This window comes from Atta colombica, unplaced genomic scaffold (genome assembly GCF_001594045.1).
Source record: "Atta colombica isolate Treedump-2 unplaced genomic scaffold, Acol1.0 scaffold55, whole genome shotgun sequence".
In the NCBI taxonomy this organism is placed as follows: Eukaryota; Metazoa; Arthropoda; class Insecta; order Hymenoptera; family Formicidae; genus Atta; species Atta colombica.
Window position 1 is genome coordinate 58,584 of NW_017259545.1, and position 13,683 is coordinate 72,266.

The 13,683-nt window shown below is 31.0% G+C and overlaps 1 protein-coding gene across 3 annotated transcripts in view; it reads left to right on the forward strand.

Moving 5' to 3' along the window:
- The window catches only part of LOC108691892 (roquin-2), a 7,707-nt gene extending 2,880 nt beyond the window's left edge, over positions 1-4,827 (forward strand). For all 3 annotated transcript variants that reach the window (XM_018199839.1, XM_018199841.1, XM_018199840.1), the window contains exons 5-16: positions 291-466; positions 585-918; positions 1,099-1,387; positions 1,688-1,830; positions 2,063-2,352; positions 2,591-2,716; positions 2,922-3,166; positions 3,311-3,435; positions 3,746-3,914; positions 4,033-4,102; positions 4,178-4,399; positions 4,655-4,827. In XM_018199839.1, coding sequence (XP_018055328.1) covers positions 291-466; positions 585-918; positions 1,099-1,387; positions 1,688-1,830; positions 2,063-2,352; positions 2,591-2,716; positions 2,922-3,166; positions 3,311-3,435; positions 3,746-3,914; positions 4,033-4,102; positions 4,178-4,399; positions 4,655-4,798 — 2,333 coding nt within the window. In that variant the 3' untranslated portion in view covers positions 4,799-4,827. The remainder of the gene's footprint in view (positions 1-290; positions 467-584; positions 919-1,098; positions 1,388-1,687; positions 1,831-2,062; positions 2,353-2,590; positions 2,717-2,921; positions 3,167-3,310; positions 3,436-3,745; positions 3,915-4,032; positions 4,103-4,177; positions 4,400-4,654) is intronic.
- Positions 4,828-13,683: the final 8,856 nt, after the last annotated feature.

The following is a 13,683-nucleotide window of genomic DNA, read 5'->3' on the forward strand; positions in this document are numbered from 1 at the left end:
TTTTGCACTCATACATTGTAAGCATTATTTCAGTCTCGTTATCTGCTAAATATTAAACAAGGACAAATGATGCTTACAAGCGCTATGAATGCCAAAGGGAATGCACCTATAAACTACATTCTTTTTAAATATCATTTTTCTATAATTATTTTGCATATAGAAGAATCGAAATAAAACCTCAAAGGAATGTAATAACTTGTAAGATATGCGCGCGCATATTATATGTTACATTTTCCTTGGATAATTTATTTCTGTAATTGTCTTTATATTTTTGTTACTATCATTTTTAGCGATGCAAGAGGAAGTTCTCAAACTTGTGCTATTGGCTTTGGAGGATGGCTCTGCTCTATCACGTAAGGTATTGGTGATGTTTGTAGTACAGCGTCTGGAACCACATTTTCCTCAAGCTAGTAAGACCAGCATTGGACATGTGGTGCAGCTTCTGTATCGAGCGAGTTGTTTTAAGGTAAATATGGTAATTCATAAAAGGATTAAACGCTTTTAGCAAAACATTGTATAGACATTTTTTTACTGTAATTATATATATTAAATATCGTTTTCTATCATGTTATATACGTTTTTAGGTATCAAAGCGCGAGGGTGACTCATCTCTAATGCAATTAAAGGAAGAATTCCGTACTTATGAAGCTCTAAGACGAGAGCATGATGCACAGATTGTACAGATAGCCACCGAGGCAGGCTTGCGTATTGCGCCTGATCAATGGTCAGCGTTGCTCTATGGCGATACTGCTCACAAGTCTCACATGCAAAGCATCATTGATAAATTACAGACACCACAATCGTTCGCCCAGAGTGTCCAGGAGCTTGTGATAGCGTTGCAACGTACACCAGATCCTGGACAACTGAGCGGTCTCAGGCCACAGTTGGAATTATTAGCTGCCATCGATCCCAATCCAGGTATATAAGTCCCGGACCATATGTAAAAATTATATTCTGTATAAATTCTTAAAACTTTTATAATTATTAAAGTTCTTCGGACTGTGTACGAACTCTTAGAATCTTGAATGTATCGTTATCAATAAATATATTTTTTACTTAGTTAAATAAGTATATTTTTATAATTTTTATTATTTTTAGAGACAGAGCCACCAAGCTTAGCTGAATGTCGAGCGGCTTTAGAAGCTGTGAGAATAGTAGTGGCTACATTAGTGGACTTTGTTCGACAACATGGAAGCAATGGCACGTGCGGTAATAATCGGAAATCAATGGCGCAGGATAGTGGAGGTGGCGGTCCCGTCGGAAGCTCGTGTCCAGGTTCAGCGACCAGCAAGTACAAAGTCAGCATGTGTAGAGATTTAGCCCTGCGCGGCACTTGCCCACGATCCAACAATTGTACCTTTGCTCATAGCGACACCGAGCTTGATAAGTAAGTTTATTTATTTACAATTATTCATTTACAATTATTCATTTTATTTTCTCTCTGGTACCTGTTTTTAAGAAAATTACTAAAGAATATTGAAGAAAAAAAATCTCGACATTAAAAAATAATGGATAGAAAATAGTAATTTTTATTATCAATTACAATTTTTTTTTTTTAATAATATTTCGAATGAAGAGATTATTTGGCTATATATAATCATTTTACTGCTACAATGATTTGCAGATTCTAGAATTCTAGAACAAATAGATTTTTCACACGAAAAATGAGTTTTTTTTTTCTATGCAGGTACAGATCAAAGAATCGTAAATTGAATGTCAGAGCAAATTCAAATCAGACGGAATCGAAGGGTGAGAAGAATAACAAAATTTTCAATAAGCAAAACGGTGATTTAACGACTTATCATTCCGTAAAAGCACACGACAGGGATAGTGAGTATAGTGGATATAGGATATTTATATTTAATATGATGGATGTGTGATAGATCAAAATATTATACTAACTACAAATAAGATGTCTTTTTCAGAACAACTTTGATTTGATAATTGTTTTGTATTCTTAATAATAGTAAAGAAAATTATTTAAATGTTCAAATGAAGCACTCTTTATACAATATATTTAAATAAAACAATCATTTCTATCATTTTATCTTAATTGTTACAGTGGTGCAACATTCAACGCCTGTCCCGACCAACTTGGAAAATAATTTGATTGACTCGTTGACATCGACCTACGTTTTGCCGCTTACACCCCCACAAAACTTGCCGCACCTTAGTCTGTGCTCTGTAAAGGGAGGAACTATGTTGGATAGCCCAGGATCTCCTAGTGTCCATTGCTCTGGACATTACATAATGCCACCAGGATCTGTTCCCACAGTCGACTATGGACCTTCCTTGACAACTACGACAAATCTCGGAGTGTGGGATACTCCACAAATTGTACCAGCAAATCAAGTAAAACAAAAAAGTTTAAAAGAAAATAGCTTGCTTTTTTATAATCAATAATTTGCCGGAATTTCAAATGGATAAATTTGTTTAATAACAACAAAATAAAAAATAGTAACAAAAAAAGATTTGTTAGAATAATCCTTTTAGTGGATAATATTTATTATTAATGTGACTGACAATTGATTGTAACGATAGTTTTAACATAATTTCAATAATGATAATAACAATAATCACTTTGCAATAGCGAACGGCAATGGGAAAAACTATGTTGGCGATGTTATTGCAACGCAAAATGGAGATCTTAAATCAGTTGGAAATAATTGTTGGCAAACAGCAGCAGCAACAACTAATATCACCGCAAATAAAAATGGTAAACGTATATCCTGATCATATTATGTTCATATTATTATTTCTTTATATTCGAATGAACTTTATCATATTTTATCATTGTTTTGTGCGCGCGTGCTTGTGCGTAATTTATTTAATATATTCTATGTCTATATTCTATATCTTAATATATTCTATTTTATATATTTTGTATATATTTTTGTACATGATTATATATTTTCCTTTAGAATTATGATCTTCAGCAAGAAAGTGATTTTTTGTCTGTACCCAACAATTACTCGATATGGACTACTGCGAATAACTTTCGCTGTACATCCGGGACGGATCCACCACCACCTTCATCTGCTACCACTTCGCATCTACTCGACGATGACAGTCCCTTTATGTCTCCATTAGACGTATCTCCAGCAACCTCTTTGCCATCAGTTAGCAAACAGGCACCTATCTCAAGACTATCTAAAACTCTGATAAGGTAATAATAAATAATATATGTGTAGATATTATATCGATTTAATTGTAATATCTGTACAATGTATAATTTTAATAACTTTTATAATTGCATAATTTAAAAAATTACATGATTTATTATTTAATAGTAATAAAGTAATGATAATAGATCTCCCTACAACGGAACTCTGCAACATCTCTACAACGAGGAGGTTGATCCTACTCCTATCCCCACACTGTCTACTGCATTCAGAACTCCAAATTCTGTAACCTCTTGGTATTATGGCAGTCAACGTGAGTACGAAATATTATTTTCTAGCGATCAAAGTATGTATATCGACAGAAATAATACATAAATCGCTGTACATTCAATGCGTTATATACTAGGAATTTTAAGAATTTTATTCACGAATAACTTTTCCTATATCTATAATATACATAAGTAGATTTTTAATATAATTTTTTTCTTCAAATGTTTGTTTTTCAAGAATTTTCTTATAGATAAAATGTTTATGTATACGATAGTTGTTAAAGATAGTTGTTAAATTATATTAATTATTAATTACACATTATTGTGCGATATTAATTACATATTATTGTGCAGCATATGCAACAGTTGGTATGAATGGAATACAGTCAATGACGCCAACGAGCCCTGGTAATGGTGATGGTGATAGCGATTTCACTAGTGATAATTACGTCGCACTCGGCCGCAATATCATTGCACCAGAATCATTATCACAATTCTCGAGATCGGAGTGTATGTCAAAAGAGTGAGTGATATATGTAGTTGTATTTTTTTAATTTATAACTCTCTCTCTCTTATCTTTGGTAAAAAAGAAAACAGATATATGTTTATTATATATATTATATGTTATGTACACATTGCAGTTTGATTTTGGAATCACAGAAAGTAAAGCAGCAACTCAGACATCTTGAAAAGAAAATCAATGACTTAAAGGTAATGCGTCACATTTTGAATTGTGAAAAATACAAAAAGCATTGTTCAATTCATATCCTGCATATGCATGTTTAGTTGGCTACGCAAGGAGCTACTACTTTCGTCACAGCAGGCGAACGATTGACGCAAGAATTGCGAATGATCGAGGCTGGTATCAGAGAAAGGGAGAGAGATGTACGAAATTGGAGCAATCCATATGGTGGTAGTACTGGTACTACCACTATCCCTTGGATTCAGCAATCCACTAATGATTGGCTATCAAATCAAGAATATAATACGGATTACAAAACTGAGGAGGTAAGCCGTTTTATGCCATTTTATTTTTGTAATTAATTTCCATAATTTATAACTCCATATTTTCGTATAACGAACACACAGGGAAATTGTATTTTTATTGGGGATTTTATTTCACAAACTAATTTCACTACGTCTTTTTTTATTTATACGATAAATAAAATACAAAATGTAATAAAAATTTAAATTTAATATGATCGTAAGCAAGAATTATCGATTTATCGACTGTATAATAACTGATTATCAATGTGTGCATAGGAAGATACATACGAGGCTGGGATAGCAAACGATATGCGCGAGCTAGAACTGCGATGGGAATTTGAGCTGCGCGAACAGGAAAAACATTGGTCCAGTGGAGGTGAGAAGGATCCCATCACCACCACTACCTCCATGAATAAATAATAGGATATCTCTCCCTTCTTTTTCCTTCTTTAGCTCTGTTTTCCTTTTTCATCCATCTTTCGGGAAACATGTATTTTTACATGTCAAAATCAATCTTCGATTTTATCTTCTCTAATTAATATTAATCGAGGATTAGTAAAATTCCTTTAATCCATGAAAGTCGAAAAATACAAATAGTAATTGCAGACGTGTGGACCTAAATCTTGAACATTTTTCACGTTGATAATTAGAATATCACACGATGAAAAATTGTACGATTCTGAATAATAATTTATCAATGGCATTGAGTTGGCGACTGTTGAAATTGAATAACAATTGTACCACTTGGGGTAGATGATGATTACATAAATTTCATGAAAAATGTCAGACTTGAAATAATTCGTATCGTTTACGTAATTAATTTTCAAATTAGCAATCTTCTCGATTGATCTCTTGAACTATTGTCCTATTGTCTCTTTTTAATTTAAAAAAGAGATAAATGATACTGTAAAATTTTTATGAAAGAGATATATTTATTTTTACGGGATTTATTAAATTTAGCTTAATATGCGGTCAGTGTTTTATAAACAATGACTTCGCGAAATATGTGGGCGCGAGGAATGTATTAATTAATATACATATTTAATTATATGCAGATTTCGTATACTCTATTGATGATACGATATCATATATACATATAATGAATACACACACATTCGAAAAGAATGCTGATCGCGCTTGACCTGATCGATAAGGTTAGACTCTGATAATAACAACACGTTATTACATTATATGCTTATACATATATTGTAGATACATGTGCTAAAGAAGAAATCGCGTTCCTTTTGAAGGGGAATGCTATATTTATAGAATTTCTATATTCCGAAGATGGAAAGGAAAACGAAACTGCTACCTCGGCTTGACGATGGTATCCTTTATAGTATCTTGTTTCACAAAATTTATTTTCGAAAGATAATCAAAATCTTCTTTTCAAGAATTAATTCTGATCTTCCTTGTGCCGAAAGCGCATGAAAAGAAATGCTTATGTTTAATTAATGCAATTCGATGTTTAATAAATTATTATAATAAAATTAATCTATATTAAATTTTCGTGTTGCACATAAACGTTATGTTACCTGCAATAATAACATAATAATTCGTAACATAATAATTCTTATATTGATTATTAAGATTAACATCAATTTTATTAATTACATGAATTATCAAAATTCTGTTAAGAATTTATATTTCGAAAAAGTGGAGATGCGACTTTTGAGGACCGTCTCGAGAGAGGAGAGTCCAGTTATCCTTTTTAGAAAATCGTTGCAATAGCAATTTGAAATCGACTCTTTTTTTTCTATTTTTACGGAATAACAAAGAGCGATGAAAATAATTCCAGTTTTAGTGGAAGCAAGATTTTTTTTTTTATATAGACGGAATCTCGTCGATTCCATTTTATAAATCCTCAGGAGGACATACACATATACATTATACATACGAACAAATTTCTTTTTTCAATTTGACGCGCGCGCGCGCGCGCACACAACACACACACACACACACACACACATACACCCCTTCCCCTCTCTTTGCGCGCGCGTGTGTGTGTGTGTGTATAAATATATAATTGCATCTGGTGTTAATGCGTTTCTTTTTTTAGTACTGTCTATAATCGAAAATAATTCATATAAGAGCAATAGAGATGGGTTGAGCTGTTTTTAATTGGATTGTTATATATTTAAATTTTTATTTTTTTTTTAAGAAGATATTACTAAATTAATACATTAACTTTGTCTCAATTTTTGTGCAATCGAAATTTATTTTTTTACGTGTTTTACATCCAAAAATTTTTGGAGATTGTTTAACAAATTTTTTAGAGTAGTTAATAAAAATTAAAAATCTCTATAACACATTGATTTCTTTACAATTTTGTATAATTACCACTACATTGTTTTACATCATGATTTTTTATTTCTTATGGAAATAAAACTCGAAATGAATTATTAAACAAGATAAAAAAAAAACGCATTGTTTTTCAACTCTATAAGTTTTCTCAGAATTTTTATTTGGAATACATACTTAATCAAACATTTTATGTAGTATATCTGTAGTAATTATTTTGAAAAAATGTTTTAAAAGAAACGCTATGATAAAGAAAAAAAATTATATTCGCAATTTAATCGATACTATTTTGTTATTCATTAAATTTTATTATTTGACTTACGATTTATTATTGATATTGTTAATTTTTGTCGAGATTTAAATCATTAAGATTATGTATGACTACGATATAATATAATCATGCAAAATGGGAAAGTATCAATCGGCATAGATTTTCTGTAGCTAGCCTAGATACATATACTTAGTGCAATTTTATTCGTTTTTGTTTGTTATTATATGTAATAATGATAATAATAATTGCGATAAAATATTTATATTATATGAGTTTATAAATTTGGTATGTGCGCATGTATGTATATGTACTTTTTTCACTGATTTTCGTGCAATATATGTATAATAATTACATAACGTTAGCACTGTTTTAAAAGTACTCGAGATTCTTTCTTTAATGAGAAATTATTCTCTTAAATATTTTTCCAATTACTTTCCTTAATAAAAAAATTAATGGAAATATTTATAATGATATGTTAATATCTAAAAAATATTTAATTTAAAACAATATAATAGTGTTTTAATGAATAATATTTTCATGATTAAGAAAATTAATTCTGCATGTCTCTTTGAAGGAATCTCTTTCAATTAAGGAAAAAATTTTACGTTTATTAGAGAAATAAATTCCGAATGTATATGCAAAATTTTTATATACATACGCGCGCGCGTACACATATGTACAATTATAAAATTGTGTGTGTGTGTGTGTGTGTGTGTGTGTGTGTGTGTGCACGCGCGTAAAAAATTTAAAGAATACACACACACACACACATTATATATATATATATATGCGCGCGCGCGCAAAACACATACACACACACACACACACACACACACACACACACACACACACACACATATATACACAGCGAGATGCTTCAGCGAGGATCATCCATCCGTTATATATAGAACCTAGCCACACGACTGAAATTTTTTTCTCTTTTTTATTATTACTTTCGTTATACGAAAAGTATTAATTTAAAAAAGAAAGTAAAAGAAAAACAAAGATCAGACTTTGTAAAAAAAATCATATTCCTTATTAAATGAAAATTCATGATTTGTAATTTCTTGATAAATATTCATAATGATTGTTCATTTCGCCGAGACACAGATTCTCGTACTGTTGGCGCATGAAAATGATTCTGATACTAATTATTACATAATTATTTATGTTAATTCCTACGATGTAAAATGATTAATATTTTACATTTTGTAAAATAGAAAACAGCTCATCAAGTTTTTTGAATGAATATTATAACAATATTTGAAATTATAATTAATAAAATAGAAGACAGAATAATTGTTTCACTTATTAATTATTATTATTATTCTTGACTAATAAAAATTGAAAATTTAATAAATTTTCTTGGTATAAATATAGTTTATCAAGTTTATTGAAAAATAAATTCTCGTAATAAAATACGATATTAATTATTATAATAATAAACCATAATTTTTGCTGAAGTTTAGATTTTAGCACGAAAATGACCCTTCCAGTAATAAATTTTTTAAGAATTATTTTTGCGTGTCAAATACGCAAGAGATCAAATACTGAAATATGTTAGAGAGTTTCCCATATAAAAAAGAAAAAAAATTAAAGAAAAAAACCGGGAAGTAACGAGCGCAACGCGCGATGCTGTGTTTGTGCAAATGTGCTTCTGATTTATTATATTGCATGTTAAACATGTTCGCTACTACTGTGTATGTACAGTTGAAATACATACGTGTCGATAATGATACGACGATTCTATTTGATGTATTAACTTGTTCCTTGTTTGAACGTTATAATAATATGATAGAATATATAGTTATATCACATATCGAAGTATGGTGATATATTATAGCTATTCGATGCACTTACCACTTATCAGTACAACAGAGGCATGTTTATTTCAAATGGTGAATCCGTTGTTCTGCATTTTCTTTCTACTAGTACTAATAATGACTATATAATAATTTACGATACAATTATATGATAAATTGCATAATTATACGAAATATATTTTAATAATTGCTACAGTGATATATATGCGGTCTTGATTATGAAAGATTACAACCAAAATTTATAAATATCTCTCAAGAATAAAAAAGAAAATAATCTCGATTCATCGTCTAATTCCTCTTTAAAATCGATATCAACATCCATGTTTATCCATGTCGAATTGATGACATTTATTAATATGTATCCATTATGGAAAAAGCCTAAGCGATTTTACTTTACTATCATATACATAAATCGAGATTACTGTCTTCAGATACGAAATATTCTTTTCTAAAATTTGTAGTTGACAACAAGAAAGATTAATATAGTTTTGTTTTCACACTACAGAAAATTTCATTCTAATTTATTTTGTGTGTATGTGTATGTGCGCGCGCGCGCGCGCGTGTGTTGTGTGTGTGTGGGGTGTGTTTGTGTGTATTAGAAAGAACACCTTTTTTTATAATAATGACAGCGAAAATTATTTATTATATTAATTGTGTAATAACGATTAAAACTTGTTTCATAATGAAAAATGATATACTTGCAATAAAACTAATCTCTTTATGTATATACTTTACTACAAAGAAACTTGCTATGGAACAAAACATTTACACACACACACACACACACACACACACTTGTGAATATACATATATGTACTCGTGCATTCGCATATATTTTCAACACTGTGTACTGTAAGTGTGAAAGTGTAACAATAGATAAATATATTTATTTACTCACAACGGCAAGATATTTGTGCAATCGATTTTTATGTCATTTCCCTTATTTGGAAATTTTAGCTAGTAATAAGTAATAATACTTTTATCAGTTTTTATTCGCACGTTATAATTTTCCATATAGCGTGCTTGACGTATTTGAGACATGTTTTGGAAAATATGAAACAGCAAATAAGTACATGTTCCATACATCTCGAGACTATGTGTCTACATTATATTACTTTACACATTGTAATAAAGGAAGAATAATTAATTTAAATTAAATTGTATTGAAACAGCCAATGTATTTGTAACTTGCGTGTTGATTATATGTATAAATATATAATTTGATGTTGAAAAATTTTGCAATAAATGATACCATATATTAATATTAAACTTTTAATGTCTTTATTATTCTTATAAATTGATACTAAAATTATGTTGATCATATACATATATTATATTTGTGAACTGCTTTAAAGAATAAATGCAATATTATGTATTTCTGAGTAATTGAAAATTTATTTGTATATTATTTAAGCAGTAAAATTAGTTCCTCCTATTCTGTACATGCTAATCAATTGCATAATAAAATATGTATAAGATTGATTAAAAGAAAATAACAGAATTATTCGAATATGAATATTTAATAAGAAAAATCGAATTTCTATAAGTATAATCGAATCGAACATCGATTAATTGATGCTCGTTAAGCCGATTGCTATGGCTACGTTTAGCGGACTCAACTATTGAATTCGCTGAACGCAGCCATTGAGATCAGTTTTATTGCGATTGTCTATTATTAATCGGCCAATAACTAATGAATATCTTATGTAAATCATTGAGCGCGTTCAAGTTAACAAAGCGGCTAGCCTACTTGCCTAGCAAATGAGCATAATTAGTTATTATACTTATAGATCCAACCAAACATATTCAATCACTCGGTAAGCATGCCTAGTCGCTCTGCCATCTTGAACTCGCCCAATATGGAGACATTGTGCTGGATACTTATTAGTCCAGCAGTCTTACGTTATGCTTATGTTCTGTTATGCATTTCATGTGTGACAGGCTTAAAGAGCCTTCACACATCAAATTCATAATAAGAGAATAAGCATAACATAAGGTCGGATTCATACCTTGACGGAAAAACGGAAAGCGGAAAAGCGGAAGACTATTAGAACTTACGAAAAGACAGAAGCAAACAAGCGAAATGTACTACCTACTACTACTGCGAATTCCGGCTTAAGGGCCATTCCACACAAACTTGCATAGTTACATAACCATATATATATAAAGAAAATTATTCAATTACATTTCTGTCATAAAGACAAATGTAAAATACGATTGGATGATTTTCTTTATGCATATATTTAGCGGCTACACAAGTTTATGTGGCCCTATAAAGCAAATTACCCAATCACATTTTATGTGCATCTTTGTAGGAGAAATGCGATTGGATAATTTGCTTTATGCATACGTTTATGCGATTATACAAGTTGTGGATATACCCTATATAAAACTGCTGGATCAACGAACATCTAACATAATGTCTCCATATTTATTTACATAAGATATTCATTGGTTTAGTAGCCTTATATTATGCTTATGCTCTGCATTATGCATTTTATGTGTCTCGAAGTTCTTAAAACAGACTCTTGCCTAAAGCATATAATACATAATGCGTAAGAAAATAAACCAAAGTTCTTTATTTCTTTTTTTTCCGCGTGCTCCCCGCTGCCTTAAATCGATTCTACATTAGTTGCAAACCGATTACAAGTTTGTTACGACAGCCAATATGAAGCGTTAATTTCAAAATGCAAGCTTCAGATCGGCAACAAATTTGCGATCAGCTTGCAACTAATGTAGAATCGGCTTAAGGCAGCATACTTTTGCATAACACATAACGCATAGTGCATAAGCGAATCAATTAAATAGGGTATATCCATACAAAAACTTGCATAGTCGCATAAACGTATGCATAACAAAAATTATCCAATCACATTTTACGTCCTTATAAGAGAAATGCGATTGGATAATTTTCTTTATATGTTATACGGCTATGTAAATTTTTGTGGATATACAAGTACGTAAATATGAAACCGGAATTTTTTTATAGAAAATACACGTTTATTGCAAATGTTTATTGAAAATGATAAAAAATATTTTATTCGAAGTATTGCCCATCGGTAGCTATATATTTTTTCCACCTGTTTGACAATTTGTGGATGCCACGCCAAAAAAAATTGTTGCTCTTTTGAGCTAAACCAGTCATCTAGCCATTTTCGTACATCTTCGTAAGAAGTGAAGCACTGCTGAGCAAGTGCGTATCCCATCGATGTAAATAAGTGGTAATCAGACGGAGCCAAGTCTAGTGAGTAAACCGCATACGAAAGTATTTCTCAACCAAATGCCTCAATCGTTTCCTTGACCAGTTTTGCTGTGTGTGATAATGCATTATCATGAAGCAAAATCACTTTGCGTTGCCTTTTTTGATATTCCGGTCACACAAAGCTTGATTCAAATTGATTATTTGTTGTCGGTACCATTCAGTATTAACGGTTTCGCCAAGTTTTAGCAGCTCATAATAGATCACATCTTTCTGATCCCATCAAAGAGCATTCTCTTCCGTCCATAGCGATTTGGGCTTGCAGTCGATGTCGATGGTTCGCCTGGAATTACCCATGATCTTTTACGCTTAGGATTCTCAAAATATATCCACTTTTCATCGCCAGTTCACAATTCGATGGAGAAATGACTTTCTTTTGTACCTGGCGAGCAGCATTTCGCAAGTGGTTTTTTGGTTTTCCTGCTGTCTTCCATTCATGAACCCATTTTCCTAACTTCTGGATCTTTCTCTGGATCTTTCCCTGGATGGATTTCAAACGTATGGAGACAGCTCTTCTCGTGTCACAATTGATCCGCGAGTTGTTGTTGAATTTGAGTGTCATCCATTACAATTCGCTGTCTTTAAACTTTTTCGGTGGTTTTCCACGTTCTTCGTTTCTCATGTCAAAATCACACTTTTGAATTTTTTAAACCACTCAAAGCACTGTGATTTACCAAGAGCATGCTCACCGTAAGTTTCGACAAGCATCCGATGCGATTCTGCAGCAGTTTTTTCAAATGATAACAGAAAATCAATGCTGTCCGCAAATCGTAATTTCCAGGCACAAAATTCGACATGTTCAACGCTATTACAAATTATACTGTTGTATGAAACTTGTATTGTTGTGAGTTGAAAATCTTTGTCAGAACAAGGAAATGGCGTCAATGGCGCCGTCTGACAACTACATTGACAGCTATGGCCATCTATTGGTAAATTCCGATTTCATATTTACATACCTGGTACTCTAAAATGGGGAACACCTCAGTTAGAAATAATTTCTCGAAAAGATATCGAAAATAAAAGTTGAAAGTTTTCGAAATTTCTATTGATTTCGATGGATTTTTGGCTCCAATTAATTTTCGAGTTGGAAATAAAATTGAATTGATCTAGTCAGCATAAAAATATATTACTAGTGTCACTAATGCATTAAGTAAATTCGACAAGTAGTGTCACTAATAGAATAATAGTGATGGAGAAAATTTCATTAAAGTTTCATTGAAATTTTATTGTGAAAATAAGTATTATTGATTAGCATCATATGTCAGAGGATATACGACAAAATTATAATAAAAAAAAATTTATTTTATGAATTCGAGAACTAATTTTATGATACACCCCCATGCGCGATCACCCATCCAACCTCCACTTATCATACTTCATTTCTGTGATCGTACGGGAAGTACTCCTTCGAAGAATTATGAACACTTATAATGTTAATGGATGTATAGTTGTAACATATCTATTCAAAGATGTTGTGAAAGAGGCGAACACAAAATAAATATAATTAATGTTAAATATAGTAGTAATGTACAAATGATGACACCTATGATAATAACTTGTTTTAATAATACTGTAAAATATTATTTTTATTAACTGAAATAATACTAATTGCTTTAATGTTATATATATATATATATATGTGGGTATATAT